General features: G+C 46.5%; 1 protein-coding gene across 5 annotated transcripts in view; it reads left to right on the forward strand.

Annotated features, from left to right (window-relative positions):
* The window catches only part of PC (pyruvate carboxylase), a 2,561,538-nt gene that overhangs the window by 602,537 nt on the left and 1,934,449 nt on the right, over positions 1–24,552 (forward strand). For all 5 annotated transcript variants that reach the window (XM_069644789.1, XM_069644792.1, XM_069644793.1 and 2 more), the window contains one exon: positions 22,931–23,096. In XM_069644789.1, the coding sequence (XP_069500890.1) occupies positions 22,931–23,096 (166 nt within the window). The remainder of the gene's footprint in view (positions 1–22,930; positions 23,097–24,552) is intronic.

The raw sequence follows: 24,552 nt of genomic DNA on the forward strand, positions 1-24,552 counted from the left end.
GCATATATGAGAAGAGTAAGAATCACTACTGGAATGCTCATACTTGTCCCAGTCGAGATATAATATTGGGCTAAATTGAAAGACCAGAGAAGCAATATTTAAGTCCTCGGATTCCACCAAGTCAAGATAAATGTTGGACATTAAGTAAAGAGAAAATCATAAGAAACAAAGAGATGGTTATCCTGTGGAAGGAAAGGGATGGTCCCAGATAGGAGGAAGAGAAGAAGAAAATAACATAAAGGAAATAAGGACTACATGAATAAAAGACAGTTGAACCCTTGAAGAATCCAATAATTAAACGGAATAGTTTGATAACAGTCACTCCGAACTATCTGAAGATAAACTATTGAAGGGAACTTGATGGAAAAAACACCCCCTAGGAGAAGGGAGTCATCCTTATATACTTTAGTTCTAAATAGTGGCAGGGTCAGGACAGGTTAGTTTTGGACAGAGGACGGAATTGGTTTGAACTCACTGACTGATGAGCACCCTGGTTAGTTTGGTTAGGTAGGGAACACTTGTAGCCAAGGGAGAGATGAGTTTTCTCTTTTCTTTTAATAAAGAATAACTGAGATGGAAAATCTGAGTCTCTGGTCTTCTGACCTGTCACAGAGTACAATATTTAAAAGTATCTACAAATATGCAAACTAGTTTGTTTTCTGTTAGGCAGGGTGTGCCCAACCCCCAGATGGATTTCAAATGCAGTGATTTAATAGGGAGCACTCATGCATAGAGGCCCTCCCCCTGGCCCCCCATGAAAGCAGTACGCACAAGTGGGTGAGGACTGAGAAATTGTGACTGGTGAGGTATAGCAAACTTAAGTACTTTAGGTTAGATGGGGGAAGCGGGAGGGGTGCGGGGGTCGCACAGAACTAGATTGGAGCAGAAATTGAGTCTTCCCAGGTGCAGATTACTATTTTGGTTTGCTTAGTGTCGAGATGGGGCAGATTTTTCAGATGTTCAAGTGGTGGCTGGAGCAGGAGAGGTGATAAACTAGTTAAATCTAAGATTGTGACCAAAGAACAGACTATTCTAGAGGATGAAAAAGGATAAAAAGTACAGATGGTGTTAGGGTATTTGCCTTGGCCAATTATTACTATAATTTTGGAGCAATTGAGCATCCCGCACCCAAGAGCAACCCAGAGACTGATCGTAGAAGTATGGGAACCACTGCGGAGAAGCGAGGAAGGAGAATGTGTTTAGTATCCTCTGCATCTGATGCTTAAGGAGGAGATATGTTGACCGAGGGAGGCGATGCAGAGTGCAAAGGAGGGTGGGTGGCACATCAACATCCTCGACTGATATTGTAGGGAGAGAGGGCACCTTGCCTTTGTCCTTTATGACCTCACAGGATGAATTGGGTGTAGATGTTAATTATTTCAGATTTTTCTTCATAAAATAACTAGTTGCTTAAGTTAAAGCAGGCTTAAACTCAACATGGACAAAAGCAAAACCATTCTTCACGCCCATCGACCCATTGAGCCAACACCGCATTTGATGGCCTACCGAAGTGGGAAATCGACCAGAAAATTGAAAAGTAGTTAAAAACCTTGAATATTAATGGACAACTAATTAAACCTCGAACCGCATGTCAGCGCAGTAGTAAAGTGCTTTTTCCACCTACACAAAATCAAGCAGATACTACATTTCTTCACCATTCCACTTAAAATACTCGCCATCATGTCATGAATAGACTACGCCAACATCATCTCTCAGAATGCCAGACTACATTACCAAATAACTACAACTAATACAGAAAGCAGCAGCAAGACTACTCCTCAGGCTCACTAAGAGAACGCAACACACCAGCACTGAGAACCCTATATTTGCGATCACTAAAAATCATCTCAACAACACTGTATAAACCACAGAGCAATCCATGGCCAACGAGCAGAATTCATACAGGGATAATGTTCCATCTACAAACCAAAACAAACCCTAAAGTCCAGCAACAACATTCGCCTCAAACCAAAACAATACTCAGTGGATATTTGGTGGCTCAGCATTCTCCTCGGCAAAACTTTGGAATTCACTCCCTAAGTAAGTACGAAAAGACCATCTAAAATTGGTAAAAACATGGCTCTTTAACTCAACGAGCTAAACGGAAAGCACAGTTGAAGGGAAACAGCCAACACAACACAAACTCCCAGAACAAACAAAACCTAATAAATTAAAACTGGTATGCCCCAATTAAAAGACTCATCGAAAACCACCATAGAAGAATATGAACCCTGCCAGACCAACATAACCATTGCATAGAAGAGCAGAGACTACTAACATCCCTAACCCCACAAAAAACTTTCCGATATCCACATATCTCTACCACAACAGAAACCTAAAACCATCACAAAATCCACACACTGCAACAGCCAACTAAATAAAACACGTCGCAGAATACTTAACCAATTACACACCTACCATCCCACATGGTAAGGGTGTTGAAGAAGGAAGCTGACACAACAGTGGCATTATTTTGGTTATAGACTTTTATTTATCATATCGAAAAAGCGAACTGTCACCATCTCTAAGAAGGGGTTCCCTGCCTCACGACTAATACTAAAAGGGCCTGTCAGAATGTCATTCCAATTAATCTCCTCCGTCCTGTCACAACCTACTTCTATCCCTCACACTACAACTAAAGGATAAACTGACAGAGATTCTTCCTCGAGTGAAAGGCTCCCTTCTCCTGCTTCTCGGATAGTGCCCAAAAAGAATATTCTCTTAAAACGAGAAGTGCCAGGGATAAATGCCTCCCTTTCCTTGGCTTGCAGGTTTTGCCTAGATTTTATACAGTTTCACGTCCAGGAGAATGGCTCCCTTCTGCTGTAGATCGATACAGTTTCCAATAAAACCAGGGGAAATGACTCCCATCCCCTGGTGTCTATCAACAATTCCTGGTTCTGTACCAGGAGAATGACTTCCTTCTTCTGGTGTTCCTTGGCACAGTTCTTTCCTACTGCCTTCAGCTTTAAGTATACTTTGCCACTCTGGTTTGTTGATGGCAAAGTCCTGAATTTTGTTAGGGTCCCAATATGGCGAGGAAGATTTCCTATTCTGCTATTTTCTGTTTTCTGGTCCCAGACCCTTCTGTGGTTGTCAGTGGTTTTCTTTCTGCCACTGACACGAGAATGATGATGCTGGAGGCATGACTGATATTGGCTAGGCCCAATAGTTGGTCCGCTCCCACTGGGCTGAGGGAAGGTTGTTGGAGCATCTCACACCTGCTCCTTCGTCCCCCTCCGTGTCTCCCGTACCTCCCCTTCCATTCTCTGGGGCTTTGGTTCGTCACTGGGACTTCGTGGGTCTGGGATCGGCTCTTCAGACTTTTCTTCCTCACATGGCTCGGCTTGCTCCCCTCGCTCGTCGTCTACACCGACAGAGCCAATGGAGTACTCACAGCAGCTCGCTGGTATTCTCCACGTCTTCCTCTCACTCGTCGGCCAGCAGGATTTGAATCTCACATGTTGGAGATCTGCTGCACCTGCTTCCTCTGACGGTTGCGTTGGGCTCTGCGGCTGGGCTTGACACACTTCATGGTTCTTTGTTCCAGTTTAGACATTGTATCCAGTTCACCCCCATGGCCACCTTGTACTATCATATTCAATGAGCTTCATGTCTCCTGTCTTCATTGTCCTAGTATATCTGGCTTTTCTCCTATTTTACAATAATAAATAGGTTTTGTTCTGAACATTAGGGAGGGCTACGGAATGTCGGGAAATGACAACATTCAATGGGCTGTACCCTAGGTGATTGTTCTTATCCCCAGAGGGGGAGTCCCTCCCCATGATGTCCTCAAGCCTTAAACCACGCCTATGGGGACTACTGGATAGTGGCCGCACCTCCCTACTCTCATAGAAAAAGGCTTCCTCTTGGGGAGACGTGCCGACACCTTGTGAATTGTCACAACACTCATACAACAAACACAACCTGATCCTTGGCAACTAAAAACAAACCCAGCTCACTGACTTTTTTCCAAACTGAAGCCAACAGCACATCAAAACTGTTTAGCAATTTCCCTCTCTATCGCACTAACTAAGCCCTCCCACCCCATCTTCCTTGTGAGATCCGCCAGAGCACCTGGCGACCATTTAAATGGCAGTGGTACACTGTATAAATCACAGTAATATAACGTAATCGAGACTAGTTTAGTTGCCAAACCTATTTAATTTGGGCTATTATTTTTCGCTTGTGACACTATAATGCACTAATTTGAGACCCCTATAAGATGAAACTAGTGCATTAGAGTACAGACTGGGAGGAATGGCACATGAGGCGGGATGTGCCCCTCCATTGACTGGCCATGGCCTTGCTAATATATATGGCCCTTCCCACCCAGTTCCTGCCCCTCACAAAACATATTCTCATGGGAACTCTTTGAACTCACTTTATTCAAACCTTACCATCAAACCTTGCAATCTAAATTAACTGCCAGTGTTTTCTAAAAGACTTCTGGGAGATAATGACTTAATTGGAGTTGTAAACCCTGCTACTGTTGTAATAAAATGTCTTACCAGGTCTGCCTTCAGCCACTCAGTTTATAAGCACTCTACTTGTCCTTCACTGCAGTCCTGTTAAAAACAAGCATTTCCAAGGTTAACAGTTTTGGTTTTTGTAGAGGTATTAGGCATTTGCTAGTCACTGCTATTTGATGCCCAAGTACTTGCACCTGCTACCATCAATGGCCAGTTAACACCACTATGGCTGTGCCTGGCAAATGCCTTTCTCATGCCTACACAAAAGACCAAACTGTGCTAATGCTTGTTTAGATAAGATGGTGCATTGACATACCATTAATGGGTTCATTTGAATGACAACCCCCCCCCCCCCACTGCCCATATAGGCTCATAATGCATGTACTCTTGCGCCGCGTCCCCTTTCCTCCATACTGCATGGGCATCCGTCGCTAGGGACGGTAGACGGAACCTTTTTCACCGGAAAAAAACCTTCTTTTCCTTTAAATTTAGCGGTGCGCGGCCCTGGGCGCATGCGCTCCCCTGACTCTGCCCACCGGCGCCACTCCAGAATGGGCCGATTTCACCAGCGCTCCTGGGTTTGGCTTCGGCCATGTAATACCATGCCCTCTTCCCCGGATACGTTCTTCCGTCTTTTTGTCTTCTTTTATCAATCGGGTACTCTGTCCTCTGGTGCCACGCTCGTCCCCGCCGCATGTCTACTTCAGCGGGCTTCAGCAGGTGTCAAGCCTCTACCCTACAACTGATCTCCACGCTCTTTGCCTCCTCTGCTTTGGCCCCAACCACAGCTGGGAGGGTTGTACCGCGTGCAACGCACTTACACCGCATGCTCTGAAGAACAGGCTAGCTAGGTGGAGGGAGCTCTTCGAGAAGTCTCCTCCAGAGGACTTGAAGGACTTCATCAGAGAAGTCCAGGACCAAGGGAGGGGTGCTTTTTTCCAGCACACCCCGCAAGAGTCGACTCTTCCCAAGGAAATGCCCGAGCGGGAGGAACCTCTCAGGTTCTCACACCAGCACGGGTACCGAGGCATGCTTAGCTACCGGCTGCCAGGCTGAGGTGTCTGTAGATCCTTCCGTAGATGGTGCTGAGGGACTGCAAGGTTCTTTTACTGGGTGTACACCCGAGTGGCTATGCCCTAGTACCAGCCAGATGTGCGAGGGGGGCGCCTGCACGCAGCACTACCGGCGATACCGCCATAGGCAATACGCCTACCAGGCGCCATCCGGAAGGTGCACGGTAGTGCTCATGCTCCACCGCCAAAAGAGTTCTGGTGGAGGCCAGGCCCAGTATGCCAAGCACCACAACTTGGGAACGTGACACGCCGCTCGACAAGATGGAGACTCGTCTGATACTGCCCCTTGGTACAATGCAGGTGGGAGAACGAGTTACAAGTTGAGACTGGTGTCAACCACGTGGCCTACAGCTTAACCATCAGCATCGCAGTGCAGGTTTACCCCGCAGCCGGCTAGATTAGTACGCACTGGCCCTAGCAGCCGCCTGCTACCCCGTCAACATCACCTGCCACCCCACCGGCCTGTGAGGACATGTTCCTTGAAATGTTCCTCATGCTCATGAGATCTCCTCAGTTGGGGGCCATCCTCTGGGATGTGATCAGGGACATGCTCCCTCTGGGCCCTGTGTCTACAGTCATTCCTCCTATGGCTCCAGCGCCGCAGGCCCTGGTGCAGCCCCCTTCGATTCCGGCTCTCAATGCCTCCCACAGTTCAGGAGGTTCCACACCAGCCTCTCGGTCCCATCTCCACACTATAGCCCTCGGTGCCCAGCACTCCTCCACCCGCTCTGGACCAGCCGGAGACTATGGTGGACACAGACCAGGAAGAAGACCCAGACACGCCATTGTCCACCAAGGCTGTCCACAAATGGCTCGCAGGTTTGGCAGATTACTTGGTGCTTCTTCAACCTACAGTTGAACCGCCGGAGGCGGGGGTCCTTGATGAGGTCCTCACTCTATGCCCCGTGGCTAGAACAGGGATCCCAATGCAGAAGGCCGTTGTAGTCTTGGCCAAAAAAGTTTGGCTTAAGCCGCAGTGGGACTCAGCATGTCAATTGTTGCCTCAATGCCAAATATATACAAAATGAGGGGGGATCTACTCTTGCTGTTGGCGCACTCTCAAATATACTATTCGGTGATCACTGCAGCGTCACTCTACTCAAAGCCTCAGTCGTCCTCGGCCACCTCGTCCCCGGCGCTGTTTGGCAAGTACGAGAAGATCTTGGAGGTTTATGGAATGAAGCTCTATTCCAATGCCTCGTTGCACCTTTGTCAATCCAACGCAGATGCCATTCTGGCAGCCGATAACCAGAGGCTTTTCGGGAAATAGCTGACTTCGTTGCCGAACCTCCGGTGCAGAGCCAGGCATGTTTCAAGGTGGGACTGGCGGAGGCTGAACTGGTGGCACAAGACATCATGGAGTCCACTGTGGGCCACATTGACACTTCTGGCCGGACCATATGCATCGCCACGGACATGGAGACTGCCTGGCTTCGGGCTACTAAATTCATCCCGGACGTCCAGGAACGCATATTGGACCTTCCATTCGAGGGGGGTTGACCTTTCACTCCACCACGGATAAGGAGCTAGATAAAAAGAAAAACAGTTTGCAAACTGCAAAGTCTTTATCCTTAAGAAGGCAACGCCCAAGGTGTACACCCAGTCACATCAACGCTCCGACAAGGGGTGGGCTTTTCGGCAGGTTCCGAGGCTTCCAAGAACGGAAGTCAAGACAGCCTGACCATTCTCCAAGTCAGCACCAGCGCAAACAACAAACGGGGGGGAGGGGGTGCAGTCCCCCCTCATCTTCAACAGCCTCAGGATCATGGGCTGCCATTTCCAATACAAGGTGCTACCCTTCGGCTTCAATTCAGCCCCCAGGGTATTTACCAGACTCATAAATGTATTTGCAGCCCTTCTCAGGGCCACCACGTCAACCCATACCTGGACGACTGGCTCGTCAGGGCGGGCTCTCTGGAGGCGGTTCATCACACTTCTTCCGCCCTTATGATCACACTCCACGAGCTGAGATTTTCGATCAATCTCAAGTCTCTGCTGCAGCCTACGCAGAGCCTGACCTTTCTGGGCCTTATGAGACGCAAGCTCCACCATCACTACGGATTCCTCCCTGGAAGTCTGGGCCCTGCAGGAGTCGCTTATCAACTGGGTGGAGCTGAAGGCCATCTTGCTAGCTCTCAAAGCTTTCCTTCTGCTCATTTGGGGCAAGGTCGTCCTGATCCAGACAGACCACTCCACCAGCATGTACTATGTCAACATGCAGGATAGTACCAGGTCCCCTCCACTGTGCAGCCTAGCGATCAGCATGTGGAAATGGGCCCTGGAGAACATCTACCTGACGGCCATCCACCTTCTGGGGGAGTCCAACCTGGAAATGGACAGGCTCATCAGACTGGGAGCGGACCATTATGATTGGCTGGTGAACAATCAGGTGCTGATGAAGCTCTTCAGCAGATGGGGGGCATCCTCAGGTGGGTCTCTTTGCCTCCTGGGACAAGAAGTGCCAGCAGTTCGCATCCTGGCAGGGGCAGGGCTCTGGCTCCCTGGGTGATGCATTCCAGATACAGTGGAACGGCATGAAAGCGTAGGCCTTCCCTCCCACATCCCTGGTCCACAGGTTGATCTGCAAGATAAAGGAATCCTGTCATCCTGAGACTGCGATTCTCCGAGCTTCTTATGCCTCTCGGAGAGGCCACCCATTCACCTGTCCACGGTCTTGGTCATCCTCTTGCACAGCATGGGGGCAGGGTCATCCAGCCCGTGCCACAGAAATTACCCCTGCAGCGTGGTTCCTGAGCAGGTCATGCTGAAGCACCAGAGCCTGTCGCAGGCTAACCTAGAAATCATCCAGGGTGCTAGGAGCAAGGCTACTAGGAGCCAGTACAAGAGTAAATGGACTAGGTTCTGTCACTGGGAGGACTCTAAAAGGGATCGACACCCCCCACACCCCCATTATGTGCATGTTGGGTGATGTGCTCGCCTTCTCTGCACACCTTGCTCAATCAGGCATGCAGGTGGACACATGGCGCACCTATTCGATAGCCATAGGGGCCTAAAGAAAATCGGAGGAGGTGGTCTTCTCTCCCAAACGGGTGGTCAAGAGACATTTGGCGGGCCTCACAAGGCTCTGCCCGCCCATCAAGAAACCACACAGTGTGTATTGTTGGGCGTCTTGGCGCACAAACCGTTCGAGCCAATGGCGTCTGCGGACATCAGGCTGGTCACCATTAAAATGGCTCTGTTGGTGGGTCTTACCTCTGATCGCAAGTCGGCGAGATCCATGCTCTGATGGCATCAGAACCCTATACGACGTTTCACAAGGATAAGGTGGTCCTGAGAAACCACCCTGCATTCCTACCTAAGGTAGTCTCTGCTTTCCATCTAAACGAGGCGATAGTTTTAGCTATGTTTTTTGCCGATCCTAAGGACGAGGCTCAGAGGGTCTTGCACTGTCTCGATGTCAGACGCGCTCTGAAATTCTATCTTGACCGTACCTAGGCTTCTGCATGTCGGACGCCCGCGTTTTCACCTTCGGGAGGTGGGGGGGACAGGGTTCAAGGCCCGGTTATCGGGCATCCAAGGCCTCTACAGCAAGGCGGATGGTTGTGGCTATCAGAGTCCTACGCTGGGCAGCATAAACAACTTCCAGCTAACGTGCATAATTACTCACCCTAGTGACTAACATACTTGGTCCATAGTCCCCTTTCCTCCACACGGCCCACCATCCCCTCCCTAATAATGCTGGTGTCATTAGGCAATTTTAAGTATTTTTTACGCGTCAATGGGGACTGAGTGGCGCCGGTGGGTGGAGTCAGGGGAGCGCATGCTCCCCGGACCGTGCCCCTGCACGCCTCTAAATATAAAGGGGAAGAAGGTTTTTTCTGGTGAAAAAGGTTCTGTCTCCCATCCCTAGCGAGGGACGCTCATGCAGAATCGAGGAAAGGGGACTATGGACTAAAAGAAAGTTAGTCACTACGGTGAGTAACTATTAATTTACTGGCGTCTTATGACCGTTCTAGCATCACAAGCCAAGTATAGTAATCATATGTTAAATACTGGCCCACTTCGCCATAATATGCCAAATATAGCCTCACATACCAAATCATAGCATGCTATGCACAGCTTGACCTATGTCATATTCAGAACACAAGCCTCAGAAATGCAATCCAATGACAGGTAATGCTTCATTTGCATGGTAATGTGCACCATATGTAATGCATGGCCTCTCACGTTGCCGCCTGCCACTGTATGTCAAGAGGCTGAAATAGCCCAGATTCTAGTGTCTCGGTTGCAAGGTACAGTTGGTGATTTGGCACAGTATAAAAACCTCATAACTTAAACATGCAAAGTACAGCCTTGCATGGTCAGGAGCTGCCATCACATGCAAATGCAATCTCAAATTCCTCAGTAATGCCATCTAGGACCAGCGCATGTCCCATTGATCCAATCCTAGGCCAAGTGCGGTCCAAAATACCCCTTTAATGCATCAGATACGTTGCAGTTACCATATGTAAGATGCAGGCTCATATATACAGATATTGCTATCCTATTCCACATGCAACTTCATGCCCTAGTAATCGGATACTGTTGTTCCATCGTCTGGCAGAATTATGGCTGCCTTTTAAACGTGGATAAAATGACGAAAAATGTCATTGTTTTTTTTGGGGGGATGGGAAAGGGTAGATAAGTGGTTGGGGGGTCAGAAATAGTCAAAAATAGGGGTGGCTCAGAGGGCGTGGGGGGGGGGGTAGAACCCCCCCAAAACAAAAAAAATCTAATGACATTTTCGAAATTCTATACATGTTTAAATGGCAGTCGTAATACTGCCCGACGATGAAAGAGCATAGAACCCCTAGTAATACCCTACAATGCATTTTACCATGAAAGTTGCCATCTGCCCAGTTGCAGCCACCAAAGGCCAAGCAAAGCCTCAAACGTCCCCAGTGTAGAGATCCAGTTCCAGTTAATTTATTATATGTATTTACTCATGCGTCCCGTCCCCTTTCCTCCATACTGCATGGGCGTCCCTCGCGAGGGACGGCAGACGGAACCATTTTCACGAGAAAAATCATCTTCCCCTCTAAACCTAGAGACGCGGCCCTGGGAGCATGCGCTGCCCTCACTCTGCCCTCCGGCGCCACACCTCGGTCCCCTTTTCCGTCGACGGGAACGGGCAGAATTCACCAGCGCTCCTGGGTTTGGTTTTGGCCATGTAATTGCACGCGTGGATTCTTCCTCTATATCTTCTTTTGTCTTTTATCAATTAGGTACAGGGTCCCCAGACGCCACAGCTGCTCCCCCGGCGCATGTCGACTCCGACAGGGTTCAGCAGGTGCCCATCCTGCAACAGGCTCTTCCCGACTTCAGACCCCCACGCCTATGCCTATGTTGCCTTGGCCCAGACCATGTTTGCCAAGCCTGTTCGGCGTGCGGCTCGTTCTCTTCGAAAACGCTGAAGAACAGACTAGCCAGGTGGAGGGAGCTCCTTCAGTGGTCTCCTTCGGAGTATCTCAAGAACTTCGTGAAGCTTCGATCCAGGCCTGAAGTAGGGCGTTTATTGTTATCCACAACCCACAAGGGAGACTCCTTCCCAGGGAGACTCATGCGCGGGAGGGACCGGTCCGGCCCTTCTACCAACACTCGCACCAAGGCTGTCACAGCTACCGGCCTTTGGGCTGAGGGGTCCTTGGATCCTCCTGGTGGCAGTGTTGAGGGGATGCTAGGCTCTGCCACTGGGTTTGAGCCCGAGGGGCTCCGCCCTTGTACCGGCATCATGGCCGAGGGGCTGTTACTGGCGATACGTCAGCGGGGGCATCTGAATTCGCCTGGAAGGACCCCCGGGTCGAGGTTTGTACACCTACCGTGCCAGAGGACCGGGGCAAGTCGCACACCTCACACATAAGAGACTTGGCAGAGGCTGGCCCCAGCGAGCCGAGTAACCCGTCTCAGCCAGCTCAACAAAATGGCCGACGTGCCAGAAAGGGACACCCGTTCGATGCCTATGCAGGACTTCGGCGAAGAACGAGTATGGAGGTGGGACTGGCATCAGCCAGGTACGTGGTTTACGGCCTACCCTTCCTATGCGCAAGGTTGTTTTCCCTTGCGCCCGTATGTACAGGGTCGGCAGCGGCCTCAGCTGCCTCTAGCTACCCCGTCCATGCCTTCCTCCTGTTCAGCCAGTGAGGACCGGATCTTCGAGAGGTTCCTCGGCCTAATGAAATCTCCACAGATGGGGCGTTCATCAAGGACGCAGTCAGGGAAGTCCTTCCCGCTATGCTAGCGGCACCACAGATGCCTCTGTCGATGCCGCAGGCCCCGGCGCTGCCGCCTCCTCCAGCTCCTCAGCCTACTCCGCAGGCGGTTCCATACCAGCCGCCTCCTCTTCCTCAGCCTCCGGCCCTGGTCCCAGTGCCCCAGCCTCCAGATACTCCTCCGCATCCTCTTCCTCTTCCTCCTCCTCCTCCTCCATAGGAACCCTCAGACCCGGATACTGATGAGGACTATCCTGACACACCATCATCAGCCAGGGCCTTCCACGAACGTCTCTCAGGCCTGTCAGAATACTTGGTCCTCCCCCAGCCCCAGGTATAACAGCTGGCAGAACAGCCGGCAGATGGCGTCCTCGCTGAAGTCGTCAAGAGGCACCTTTCTGCCAGAACGGGAATTCCACTACAGACCAACGTGGTGTCCCTCGCCAAGAAGGGTTGGATCAAACCCCACTCTGTTCAGCCAGTCAACTGCCGTCTGGACACCAAGTACAGACAGATGGAAGGGGATACACTCTTGCTCTCCTCCCACCCTCGGCCACACTCCTCAGTGATCGCTGCCCCATCACTGTACTCCAAGCCTCGGTCATCCTCGTCATCTACGGCGCTGTTAGGCAAGAAGGAGAAAACCTTGAAGACATATGGTAAGAAGCTGCATGCCAATGCTTCCTTGCATCTGCGACAGACAAACGCAGATGCCATGCTGGCAGCCACCAACCAGATATTATGGTGGGAAATTGCTGACTTCCTCCCGGAACTCCCCGCCCACAGCCAATCGCGTTTTAAGGCGGGGCTAGCCGAAGCCAAGCTCGTGGCTCAGGATATTATGGAGTCCACCCTGGCACACATTGATACCTATGGACGTGCCATCTCTATCGCCATGGACATGAGAAGGATGGCCTGGCTCAGGGCAACCAAGTTCAATCCTGATGTTCAGGAACACATTCTAGATCTGCCCTTCGAGGGCAGTGACCTCTTTCACTCCAGCATGGACAAAGAGCTGGACAAAAATAAGAACAGCTCTCAGACGGCTAAGTCTTCATCCATATTGACAAAGGCCATGCCCAAAGCATACTCCCAGTCTCAGCAACGCTCGGATAATGGTCTGTCATCTGGAGGCTTCAGCGGCTTCCAGGAACGGAGGTCTAGGCAGCCGGAACGCTCGCCGACCCCAAGTCAGCGTAAGCATCACAAAGGAGGGCTGAGGGGTGCAAGGACTTTTTCCAGTGCCCCTCCTCCGCAGTAAGAAATCCTGACACATCTCTCTGGGTCCACGTGTCGCCAGTGGGGGGCAGGCTTGCTCTTCACGTGCTCTTTTTGCGACAGAACTTCGCAGACCCCTGGATCCTGTCAGTAGTCTCATCTGGGTACTGTCTACCTATTCCTGCCTCTCCTCCCTCCTCTCCTCTCCTCCTCCTCCCTCAAGTTGGGACAGCAACTCTTTTGGCAGAGATATAGTCGCTCGTCCTGAGTTAGGCCGTGGAGGAAGTCCCAGCCCCCCAGCAAGGCTCGGGCTTCTACTTCAGGATCTTCGCGTTTCAGAAGAACCACCAGGCTGGCCTGAGAGTTGTACTGGACCTTTCTTCCCTCAACCTCTCCTTACATCTTCAGAGATTCAAGATGGTTACGCCAGCCTTCATTGCAGAGACATTGTGCAGGGGAGACTGGATGTGCTCCTGGATCTGAAGGACGCTTATCTGCACATCCCCATCTGGCAACCCCATCGTTCTTTCCTCTAGTTCGGGAGCATGGACTGCCATTTCCATTAGAAGGTCCTCCCTTTTGGCCTCAACTCGGCACCCAGGGTCTTTACCAGACTCATGAATACTGTTGTACAAACTCTGATCATGGATGTCATCAGTATCTATACGATACTACACATCCCTCTTCTTCCACAAGACCTTCCTCGCTCAGCAAAGTCCATCAAGTGAACCGGTCTCCGATAGGTTCTTCCAAATCGAGATGTTGAGGCCGGCACCACACTCGGTATATGTGATGACTTTGATGAGGATGAACTCTGAATCTAAATGTTCTTTCCTACATCTGCGTCACCATCACTCTATGCTTACCATCACGGGGCATGAACATCACACGACCATTGTTCCACACTCTGCCATCACACGTTCTCACAGCATGCTTGAATACCTCAATAACTTTAATGGGCTTTGACCACTTCCTGCCATCCACCTTAAGTGCCTCTGGCAGCCTGATCCTCACGCAGCTACCCACATAAGGATACTTACTAACTCTGAACCTCCTGTTATCATGCCCTGATTTATTAGAGAGTTGCCTCTTCATAATCTTTGCCCCCACATCACACAATGACACCTCCATACCCAACACTGCACTCATCCACCCCGGAAACCATTTTGTATTGGCGCTCCTACTTCTACTCAGCTCAAAGGGCGACACACCTGTTGTGCTGTGCGGTGTAAACCTATGTGCCACCACAGTCATCTTAACTACTTCCTTCCAATCGTTGCCATCCGACAAGGCCCACCTAATCGCTTCTTTCAATACTCTGTTATACCTCTCAACAATCCCATTAGACTCGGGATGATAAATAGCACTAGTTAAGTGTGTAATGGTCTTCCCTCTTAAATACTCCTCCATTTGCTTGGACTTAAACTGGGAGCCATTATCAGTCGGGATCACCTCCGGATAACACTCAAGACCACACACTTCTTCCATAAATACAAATTATAGCTTTAGTCGAAACACTTGACAACATCTTAACTTCAGCCCATCTTGTCAACCTATCAATTACCACTACACAATAAGTCTGGTAACCCTCACTCTACACTGGACCCTGAATGTCTATAGCTAATTTCTTCCATGGTCTATCAGGTAAATCTGTCACAACCATTGGATACTTCTCACTTACACAGCCTTTATCACACTTATTGCAAAGGATACAATTCCTAACACTTCTTCCAATTTGCAGATCACAACCAGGCCATCAATATGTTTCTTATTCTGTTCTTTGTCTTTGAGATTCCTTGATGTCCTTCGTGTCCCAACAGTCTAATTCTCTCTCTAATGCCTTCAGGTAGAATCTGTTTGTCACCCCTTTTCAGGTAATCCTCCTGACTGCTCAGTTCATGTGTTATACTCTAATAACCTTCGGCTCCAACTTCTTGAACCTTGTTAATTGGAACAATACTTTTTTTGAGGTTTTTCATTATTAACATTATTTTGGCATCCTTACCCATCTCCTCTACCCATTCCTGTCTGGATATAGAAAAATCCTGTCGTGCACATATCTCTTGTTGGTCTTCCATTTCTTCACTGTCTTCCTGAATGTTTGTCATCCTTGAAAGACAATCTGCAGCATAGTTCTTCACACCAGGTATGTACTCCATCTCAAAATAAAATTCCTGCAACCTAGAAACCCATCACTTTATTTTTCCTGATACTTTATCCAGACCCATGGCCATGAACACCTCCACTAGTGGCTTGTGGTCAGTGTGTAATTCAAATTGTGTTCCCCATACAAAGCATCGGAACTTGTTAACTGCTCAAACAATAGCTAGGGCTTCTTTCTCTATAGTAGCATATGCTTTTTCTGCCGCTTTCAGTAGTCGAGAAGCAAATGCTATGATACACTCTTTTCCTTCGTGATCCTGTGTTCACACCGCACCCAGACCGACATTGCTTGCATCAGTCGTGATCATCGTGCATCTTCCCCTCACATAGTATTTCAATGCCGGTGCTGTTCCTAAGGCACTTTTGATGTACCTGAATTATTCCTCACATGCTTCACTCCATTGAAACTCTTTATTTTTGTCAAATCCCTTAACATAACTGTGTGATCAGAAAATCTTCTCACATATTTCGAATAATATTCGGCCATGCTCAAAAAGTCCTCAGCTGCTGTTTGGGGTGGCTATCCCTTCTATAGCAGGCATCAATTCAGGTCTGGGTGCAATACCATCCTCCAATATGACGTGTCCCAAATATTCGATTTCTTTCCTATTGATCTTTGATTTTTCCTTTCTAAGCGTCATACCTACATTATGTAATTTTCTGAAGATCTTTTCTAGCCTTCTTTTGTGCTCTTCTTCCGTATCTGCATAAATCAGTAGATAATCTTGAAAGAAGATGACGCCTTCATCTCCATCAAATATACGATGCATAATTTTCTGAAATACTGAGGCTACCGGGATGAGTCCAAAAGGCATCCTCCGGTACTGATATAATCCTTCTGGTGTGATGAATGCAGTCAGGTGTCTTGAATCCTTATTTAGTTGAACCTGATGGTAGGCAGAGGTAAGATCCAATTTCAAATACTTTAGCCGATCCCATGGTTGAAAGCAGTTCTTGGATATTGGGTAACTGTTGTCTCTCCGGGATTATGCATTTATTTAACTTCCTTAAATCAATACAGACCCTCAATTTTTCCAGATCTTTTCCTCACGATCACAAGAGGTAAGACCCGTTCTGCAGCATCAATTTTCACTATAATCCATTGTTCTTCTAACTTTCATAATTCCTTTTTTACCTTTTCTCTCATAGCCAGTGGAACACTTAACTTTTGAGCAACCGGTTTGCACCCTTCCTTAAGCTGGATGCTGTGTGTAATACCTTTAACACACCCAATCCCATCACTAAATACTTCCATCTTCAATTTCTCTGCATCCATTTCATTTGACCCCACAGCATATATCGATTCTTCTGCGCTGGCATCCAGTCGTACTTTGAGCCATGCCTGATGCGTCCAACTAAGCAAGGGCGATGCACCCCTCTTTGAGACATACACTTTTCCTACCGCCTTGCTATCTTTGAATCCTAACATGGCTTTCAACCAGCCTATGATATCAATTTTTGCACCTCCCATAGGCTCTGGGATTGATGTCCGCTTCATTCAGCCATTTGGGACCAATTCTCTTCCACACTGTTTCTGGTAATAATGTATATTTTGCTCTAGAGTCTCATTCTAATCGGGTTACCATTCACCATGACAATGGTTTTTGGACTTTCCAATTCTACTTCATTATCTTTGTTGCAAATTGCAAAATTAATCCCCTTCATCGTTGCCTTCATTTCCAATCCAATTCATGTTGCTTTTTCCAATCCTGCAACATTTGGACAGCTGACCTCTCCCATTGCAATTTCTACATATTATGTGTAATGTAGGACAGTCGGACTACTGGCCCAATGTGATGGACTATCGCATCTGAAGCAGCCTCTGTTCGGACCTCTGCCTCTTTGACTACTTTGAGGTCGCCAACTTCCCATGAAACGTCCCCGATTGTATCCACGGATTCTCATTCCCCCATTGTATCTGGATGAAACCGGAACTTTGGTATCTTCTCTTCTCGTATTTGAATTGTTGTGATTATCCACATGCATTACATTGTCATCTTGTGCAGGTTGCAACATGTTAACGGTTGGTTCTGTCTTTATCGAACTGTCTTTCAATCTACCTTCTAATGTCTTGACAGTTTTCCAGGTGCTCCACTTCTTTGGCTATCCGCAACACCACATCTAGAGGTGGATCATCTTCAGCCCATAACTTCTCGTGGACTTTGGTACTGCCACATTCTAACATGAAGTGATCTCTTAATCTTTCTTCTAGTTGTTGACCAAATTTGCAGTTCTTTGCCAATTTCCTGAGAGATGTTATGTATTGTTCAACACTTTCTCCAGTTTCTTGTGATCTTTTACCAAATCTGTATTTCTCCAGTGCAGTACTCAATTTCTTTTCATAGTGTCTGCCTATTTTCATGATGCACTTTTCATACTCGTTCATATCCCCACATTCTGCTGCTGACAAATCTGGTAAATCCTCCTATTTCTCCTGTCCTGCTGGACCTAAACAGTGTAGCAGTATTGATTTATTTCACTCCACACTGTAATTTGGCTCCGCACACCACACTGGCATAGTGTTCAAACGACTTCAACCACCTCTTGCAAGGTAGAATTGGCTCACCCATCCGTGGTAGGAACATAGCTGGTGGTGGAACACTATCCATTGACATGTTTCTTGTGGCGTCTCCTGCTTCACCTAACTCAATGGTTATTATTCTTTTTATTTTTTTACTTGTTGCTATGATTCTCTTACTTGTCCTTTTTACTGCTTGCAGTGGCATTAGTCTTTCTCTGCATTTATCATCTACAGATTTCAGTGTGGTTATTTGTATAGTTTGCTAGTATATTTTCTGAATAAAGAGAGAATATTTATTTATCATTTTTCTTTAACAACAAAACTGAGACGAGGAAGCAGAGGATTGCCCCTAGATTAGATTTCCTTTCTGTGCGCCTGACTTCTATGTATCTGATTGCCACTCGTATAGTTATGTTAAAGGTACTTATATAGTGCACCGTCACCAACGGAATTGGTTTAAACGGGCCTATCGTGACCCGTTACACTGCTCTGTATCATACCAAGCTTTCAAGGTTTCCCTGGAAAAGCCCATCAATAATCAAGATGGCTGCACATAAAGGACGTTTTATTAAGGTCCTTTTCTTTAAATAACCGTTGGTAATGCGCTCGCGCTACAGCTTCATAGGACGCAGCTGGTGTACTTAAGCTCCAAGCTTTCTCCCTTTCTTATATATTGAAGTAAGTACACGGTACCTTTTATCGTTTTTGTACTGGAATTTTATTTCCCCGTTTTTCTGGCTCGGACTGCTTTCCGGTGCTCGTTTCTTTTCTTCTTCTGTTTACATCTGTATATGCACAGACCGAGAATCCTCCTCTCCACATAAAGTGACCACGTACATGGGAGTATTTATTTATGCATTTTATTTAGATATTACATAAGGAGTTAAGGGGATATGAGCGGCAGAGCTACAGGTCCTTCTCCTTCATCAACCGCCAGCTCTCTCGTTCTGTATTCCACCCCTCATATTCCTATTCTGGAACCCTGATCACGGTTGTCATCAGTATATATACCATACTACACAAGGCTAATCGCTCATGTAAACCCATGTCTTGGACATTACAAACTGAATGCTTAGAATTGGTACATCATTACACATATCTAGGTGTTCACATCAATGACCGACCTGATGACCAATATCTTGACAACATCAAAATAACCTAACTACTACCATCTCACAAGTGAAATCCATACTCTTCAAGCACAGCAAATTCACATGTCAACCTGCCCTCACTTACTATGCCCAGAAAGCTGTATCAATTCTTTTATATGGTTCAGAGACAAAATAAATATTCCGAGCTACGTTTTGGGATAGAAAGAAGGGGAGATTTTGGGGAAGAGCTTTACACCTACCCAATTGTGTGAGAGTAGCAGTAATACGTTTCGAGTTGGGCCTCACATCCTTGAAAGTAGAATATGCATGGAAAGTGTGTGCACTTTTTAGGAAATGTCTCTTGGCCTTAAGGCTCTACTTGGAACCCTAGTAACGTTTATGTTGAATTCTATATGTACATTTGCTACCACCTGGTGGTCGGCTGCTCTGACCTATTTAGCCAATGCAGACATTACCGTAAACCTTTTAGTAAACAATCCAGTGAGAGCCAAACTTAAATTACATCAATGACTGGATTGAGACACAGCAAAAATGCAACTCATATTCTGATTTCAAACTCAATTCGTTTGGTGCTAAAAGATTGCGCCTCCCAGCTAATTATCTCGTCAAGAGTCCTTCTGCCAAGTTTAGAAATTCTTATATCTGGTTCAGATTTAATCTATGGCCAACTAATGAAATATTACCCAGACTAGGCCTTGTGGATAAAAATGCAGACAGATCCAGGTTTTGCAAAACTGACAATTGTGTTGAGACCTTAAACCATCCAATAAATGAATGGTGCATGCTCAATGATAAACGTTGCATTTACCTCAAACCTTATTTTAAATATTTCAGAGTACTGGACTCCACTTCATTGTGGAGATTTACATTTACCTCCACTCGAATAACTGTTAGAATAGCCACAATTGGATTCTTGGAGGCACTGAATATAGACAACCAATGTATAAGAAAGCATTTAACTAACAATCCCATTCCTATGTAGCAATTTCACTATAAATTGATCTTCTTCCAACCAACGGTAATGTTCGTTTCTGCTTAGCTATTGATTGTACACAGTTGAAGTCGGCCCTAGGATATGCTTGACGATTTTGTCTTCGTGACATATTGCTGCCAGCTGACATTCTAATGTGATGTGCTAATCAACTATTCAACTATTCTTTTCTTTTTCTTTACTTCCATTTGGTTGCTTTCTCTCTTCTCTTTTGTCTTTGTTTCATAGTGTTATTTTAATCTCAAAATGAGATTTTATTGATTTTAATTTGTAATTATGGAAAGAAAAAAAAAAAGAAATGTAAAATTTCTTGTTGAAAGAAGTTTAAATTGAAAGGTTGAATTTATTTTAACCAAATCAATAAAAAAAGAAATGTATATATTTTATATACATAATATATATTTTTATAGTCGTGCTTGCTAATGTACAGAGTTGCATATCCAACTGATGTCATCGTAGGACGAACACAGCTTTACGTGTCCAGTAATGCCACACTCTGCCTTACATGTCCCGTTGTTGCCATGAAACGCCAAGCTCTGACCCAAGAGACCAGATAATGCCATCCAAGTGAATACAATTCCTCCCATATCCATTTGCTGCAATAGTATGTCAATTTATAGTTTCTAATGTCTCATTAATTCCATCCAATGCCAGTTTATCACATGTCTAGAGGATGTCTTATCTAATGCACACCCTTGCATACCAAAGTAATGCCACCCAATGCCATTTAACATTTTCTTTATGCAGGACAGGTTGCTATATATAGTGTTTTTCTGCATTCTGCTGTCATTTTCGAACCCCATATTCTCACGCCCTCCATTTTCCTGATTGATTCACCCCCCCCGCCCCCCCAACCCCAACACCCACCCCGTCCGATTTGCATGCGAAAGCTGAAAAGGTGAATCTGCTCTTAGGCTAGAGGGGTCAGTGCATGGGAACTGTACAAGTAAACCAGGTTTTCGTCAGAGTCCTCTCTACTTTGTGTTTGGGACCTCCTCTGCAATCCCTGACCAGTGATAGCAAGGGCAGTTCTAGGTGTACGATGGGAGGTGTTTGAATGGGAGGTGCTGGATCTAGCAGCTGTTGCCTCTGGTGATCCTTAAATAATGTCCCTGGTCAACGGTGCCAGAGATAAAGAACAATGAGTCTAGATTAAATGTGGCACTAGTGACTGAGTTGCAGATGTGGGTAAGCGTAGATTGTGCAATTTCTGCTTCAGAATAGTATTGGTATGCAGTCTGATGACTTCATAGCTCACCTTAAATGATTTTGAAACAGTGAGAAGGGAGAGACTGGTTGCTATGGTTGGCTGCAATGTTCGGGTCAATTGAGTTTCTTCGACATGGGTATGGCATTAGTCCCCATGAAGCAGTTTAGGTCGATCCAGTAGGAACATTAAAGTTTGGAGTGGGGATGTGTAGGCATAGGTAGGGTTGCTAGTTTTTTGACAAGCAAAATGGTAAATTGGGGTAGAGGAGGATCTGTCGGACCGCCTCATGCATGACTGTTCAGCTGGTATAGTTTATAAAACTGATTTTGAATATGGTGTTGGGAGAAACTGCGAGGAGGGTAGACGTGGTGTCCTATATTTAACAGTTTGTCAAAGTTGGTAGCAAAGTAGTCTGAGTGCTAGTAGGAAACAAACTGAGTTGAGTGGGGAAGAGGGAGCGAGAGAGACATTGATTTGAGTCGGCTAGTTTGTGAATATGGAAACTGAGAGATGAGATTACTGTAATAGATGGCCTTGCCAGAGTCCATTGGATTCCACAGCAGTGGAGTAGGGTTGGATGCATTCTAGTCTTTAGCTGTTGGGTAACTAGGAAGGTTCTTTGGGGGCGTACTTCAGGGTGATTAAAGGAGCAGGTAGGATCATTGGTAAGCAAAGGTTTTGAGTTAAATTGAAATCTGTAAGCCTGGTTGGTGTCCGCATAGGGAGAGGGAGAAAGAACCAGAAGGAGATCTGCTTGAAAGAGGTATAGTGCCATGGAATGCGGTTAGAATTCTATTTGGTGATATTTGCATGTTTGACGAAATACTGCCAGGGCAGACTATAAAATCCAAGAGGAAGCGTTCATGAGAGAATCATTGATGGAGAAGACCCACTCAGGATTGTGTGTCGGTTGTTTGTGCAGGGTGACTACAGAGTGGAGTCTAGTTTCAGTATGTAGTCCCTTGATCACATTGGAGAGTTTAAGTCCCCATGAGCATGGGTGTGACTTCAGTGGGAAAAGATTACCGGAAAAGGCAGAGGTCATGAAAGAAAAGTTGTGTGTACCAGCTGTGGTATATTTAAATGATCAAAAAGGAGTGGTTGGAAACAAGCTTTGCAATGTGTTTGAAAGAAGAGAGCAAGACATGGGTTGAGCAGAACAGATGAGCTTCTTTTATAGATTACGAGACTAACCCAATGACCTTTCTTAGATAAACAAGGAGTGAGAAAAAGGGTAGCAGTCAATGTGTACTACTGAGAGTGTGACATGGGCAATCCATGTTTCTGTGATTACAACCATGAAAGATGGGTTTGGTGGGAATGAGCAGTCGTTAAGAAACTAGTTGTACTAAGACCGGCCAGTCCAGAGTGAGTGAAGTGGTGGGGCAGGAGTATGTGAAGGGAATTGCTGGCTGTGGTGTTTGACCGAGGGACACTAGTGTCGTAGGAGGGGATGTGGAGAGTGTCTAGGAGAGATGTACGGATTAGTGGGGGGCAGCCACGGGGACGAACTAAATCAGGTGAGTGACTCAACGTAGACCTACAGTGAAGTTCAGAGAGAGGATGAGCATATGCAGAAGCATATTGTGAGGAAAGGTAACAACCAAATGAAGAGTTGAGATGCAGCATGGAGCACACTCTAATGTCTTGGTACTTCCTTAATGACAGGGTGCTGAAGCTAATCACTTAGAGCAGTGGTGTTGGCAACTTTTAAAGGCAAGTGGCTATGGGAAGTAAGTGGCCATTGATTTTCATTGCCAGCCATCCCATTTACTAGTGGTAATGTCATTCTGGGGCTGTTATGGTGGTGAATTTTCTACAGACGCTGCAGTAGTTCAGTGTACCATTTTTCGTAAGGCTGACACTCTTTTGTATGGCCAATGAATCGCCATGCATGGTTAAAAAAATGTATTTTCTTATGGATGACTTACCTCATGCATATTACCTTTGTTTGCTTCCAGGAGAATGAGGTGGACGCCGTGCATCCTGGGTATGGCTTCCTTTCAGAGCGTTCAGACTTTGCTCAGGCCTGTATTGATGCTGGTGTTCGCTTCATTGGGCCAACTCCTGAGGTAGTGCGCAAAATGGGGGACAAGCTGGAGGCCCGAGCCATTGCCATTGAAGCAGGTATGTTAATTCTCGCGTGCACTTAGTGTGCTTTGGCTCCACAACATGAAATGACAGGGCTTGAATATTCAGTGCCTGGTGATTGTTGCATGAAAACATGCTTTTCAGTTTTGGTGTGTTTTCATGTGCAAATGAAGCAGCCCTGCAGCTGCTTCAGAGCAGTTGAGATTTTGTAAACACTCAGTAATACAGTTGCACAAAAGGAGTAAATAGTTTTAGTAAACGGAGTGAGCGTCATGCAACAAATGCTATGGGGGTGGTGGGGTAATCCGAATCTGAAGACTTTCATTTGCCAGGGTGCAAATGCTTCTAATGTTGGGCCTGCTTCCCCTTGTCAATGGAGATCTTTGTAAATTGGAGTACATAAATACCATGGATATGTAGAAATATTCTCAGTATACAAACATTCATAGAGAGTGATGGCTGACAGTCCAGCAGTGACTGAGACAGTCTTCTCCCCAGGTCCCATTTCCAGTTCACATGCTTGAGACACAACTTGGTCTCCAGATTTATCCTGGCCTATCTCATTTCTCTGAGTTCTAGGCTTTTTGGAATTTCACTGTTGGTTCCTAAACCAGCAGATAGTGCAATTTTTAAATCTTTTATTACAACATTTAATTAAAACAATGAAATAATGATGCCCACATTCAGTATACATCCAACAGGGTATCAAATCTTGTGGTACGCAATCCATCCACGACAATCGGAACAACTAAATGAGACTCCTTGTTTAATATATCAAGATAATACTGTAGAATAGCAATACAGAAATTGAATAGTTGGCATCAATGCACAGTATGTTGTATGTAGAGATAACTATAATCGCCTAAAGGGAAATTTAAGGGTGTGCACTTTTTCAGAGCTATGCAGTAAAAATAGACCAATAGTCCCCTAGGTTGGCAGAGGGTGAACTCTGTTATGTGCCCTCTTGCCTATTGCACCAAATTATGTTTTTATACCAACACACCAGTAGTGGACGTGACTCCACCCATCACTTGAGCTCTATCTCCGGCTTAGCTAGTAATAAAGCAGTGGTCCACAAGCTATTTTGAGAAAGTCCCCAACCAAACCTATTAAGCGAAATATTGGTACCTGCAGTACACACATTTGGATTGGTTTGACATAGTGGCTAAGTTGTCAAAGGACAGACGGACAACTCCATTTGCAAGAAGCTTGCTTTTTCCAGCTTGCTGCAAATGCAAGCACCAAGATCCATTGACTCAAACTTTAATTTCCTTGGGATGTAGTAGATTTTATGCAGAAATTTAAACTGTATTATTATGTATATAATTCATGGACCCTTTACTCGCTTGATTACAAATATTGAACCATGTAGCATCCTCAATTGTAGTCCTTTTTCAAGATCTTTTAGTTTGGCGGTAAGAGCCATGTATCCAATCCCTCAATATATAGGGTGGAGACATGCTCTTTTGCATCCCAGCTGTGGTTTTGAATG

Source organism: Ambystoma mexicanum, chromosome 2p, assembly GCF_040938575.1.
Source record: "Ambystoma mexicanum isolate Mex_15411 chromosome 2p, UKY_AmexF1_1, whole genome shotgun sequence".
Classification (NCBI taxonomy): Eukaryota; Metazoa; Chordata; class Amphibia; order Caudata; family Ambystomatidae; genus Ambystoma; species Ambystoma mexicanum.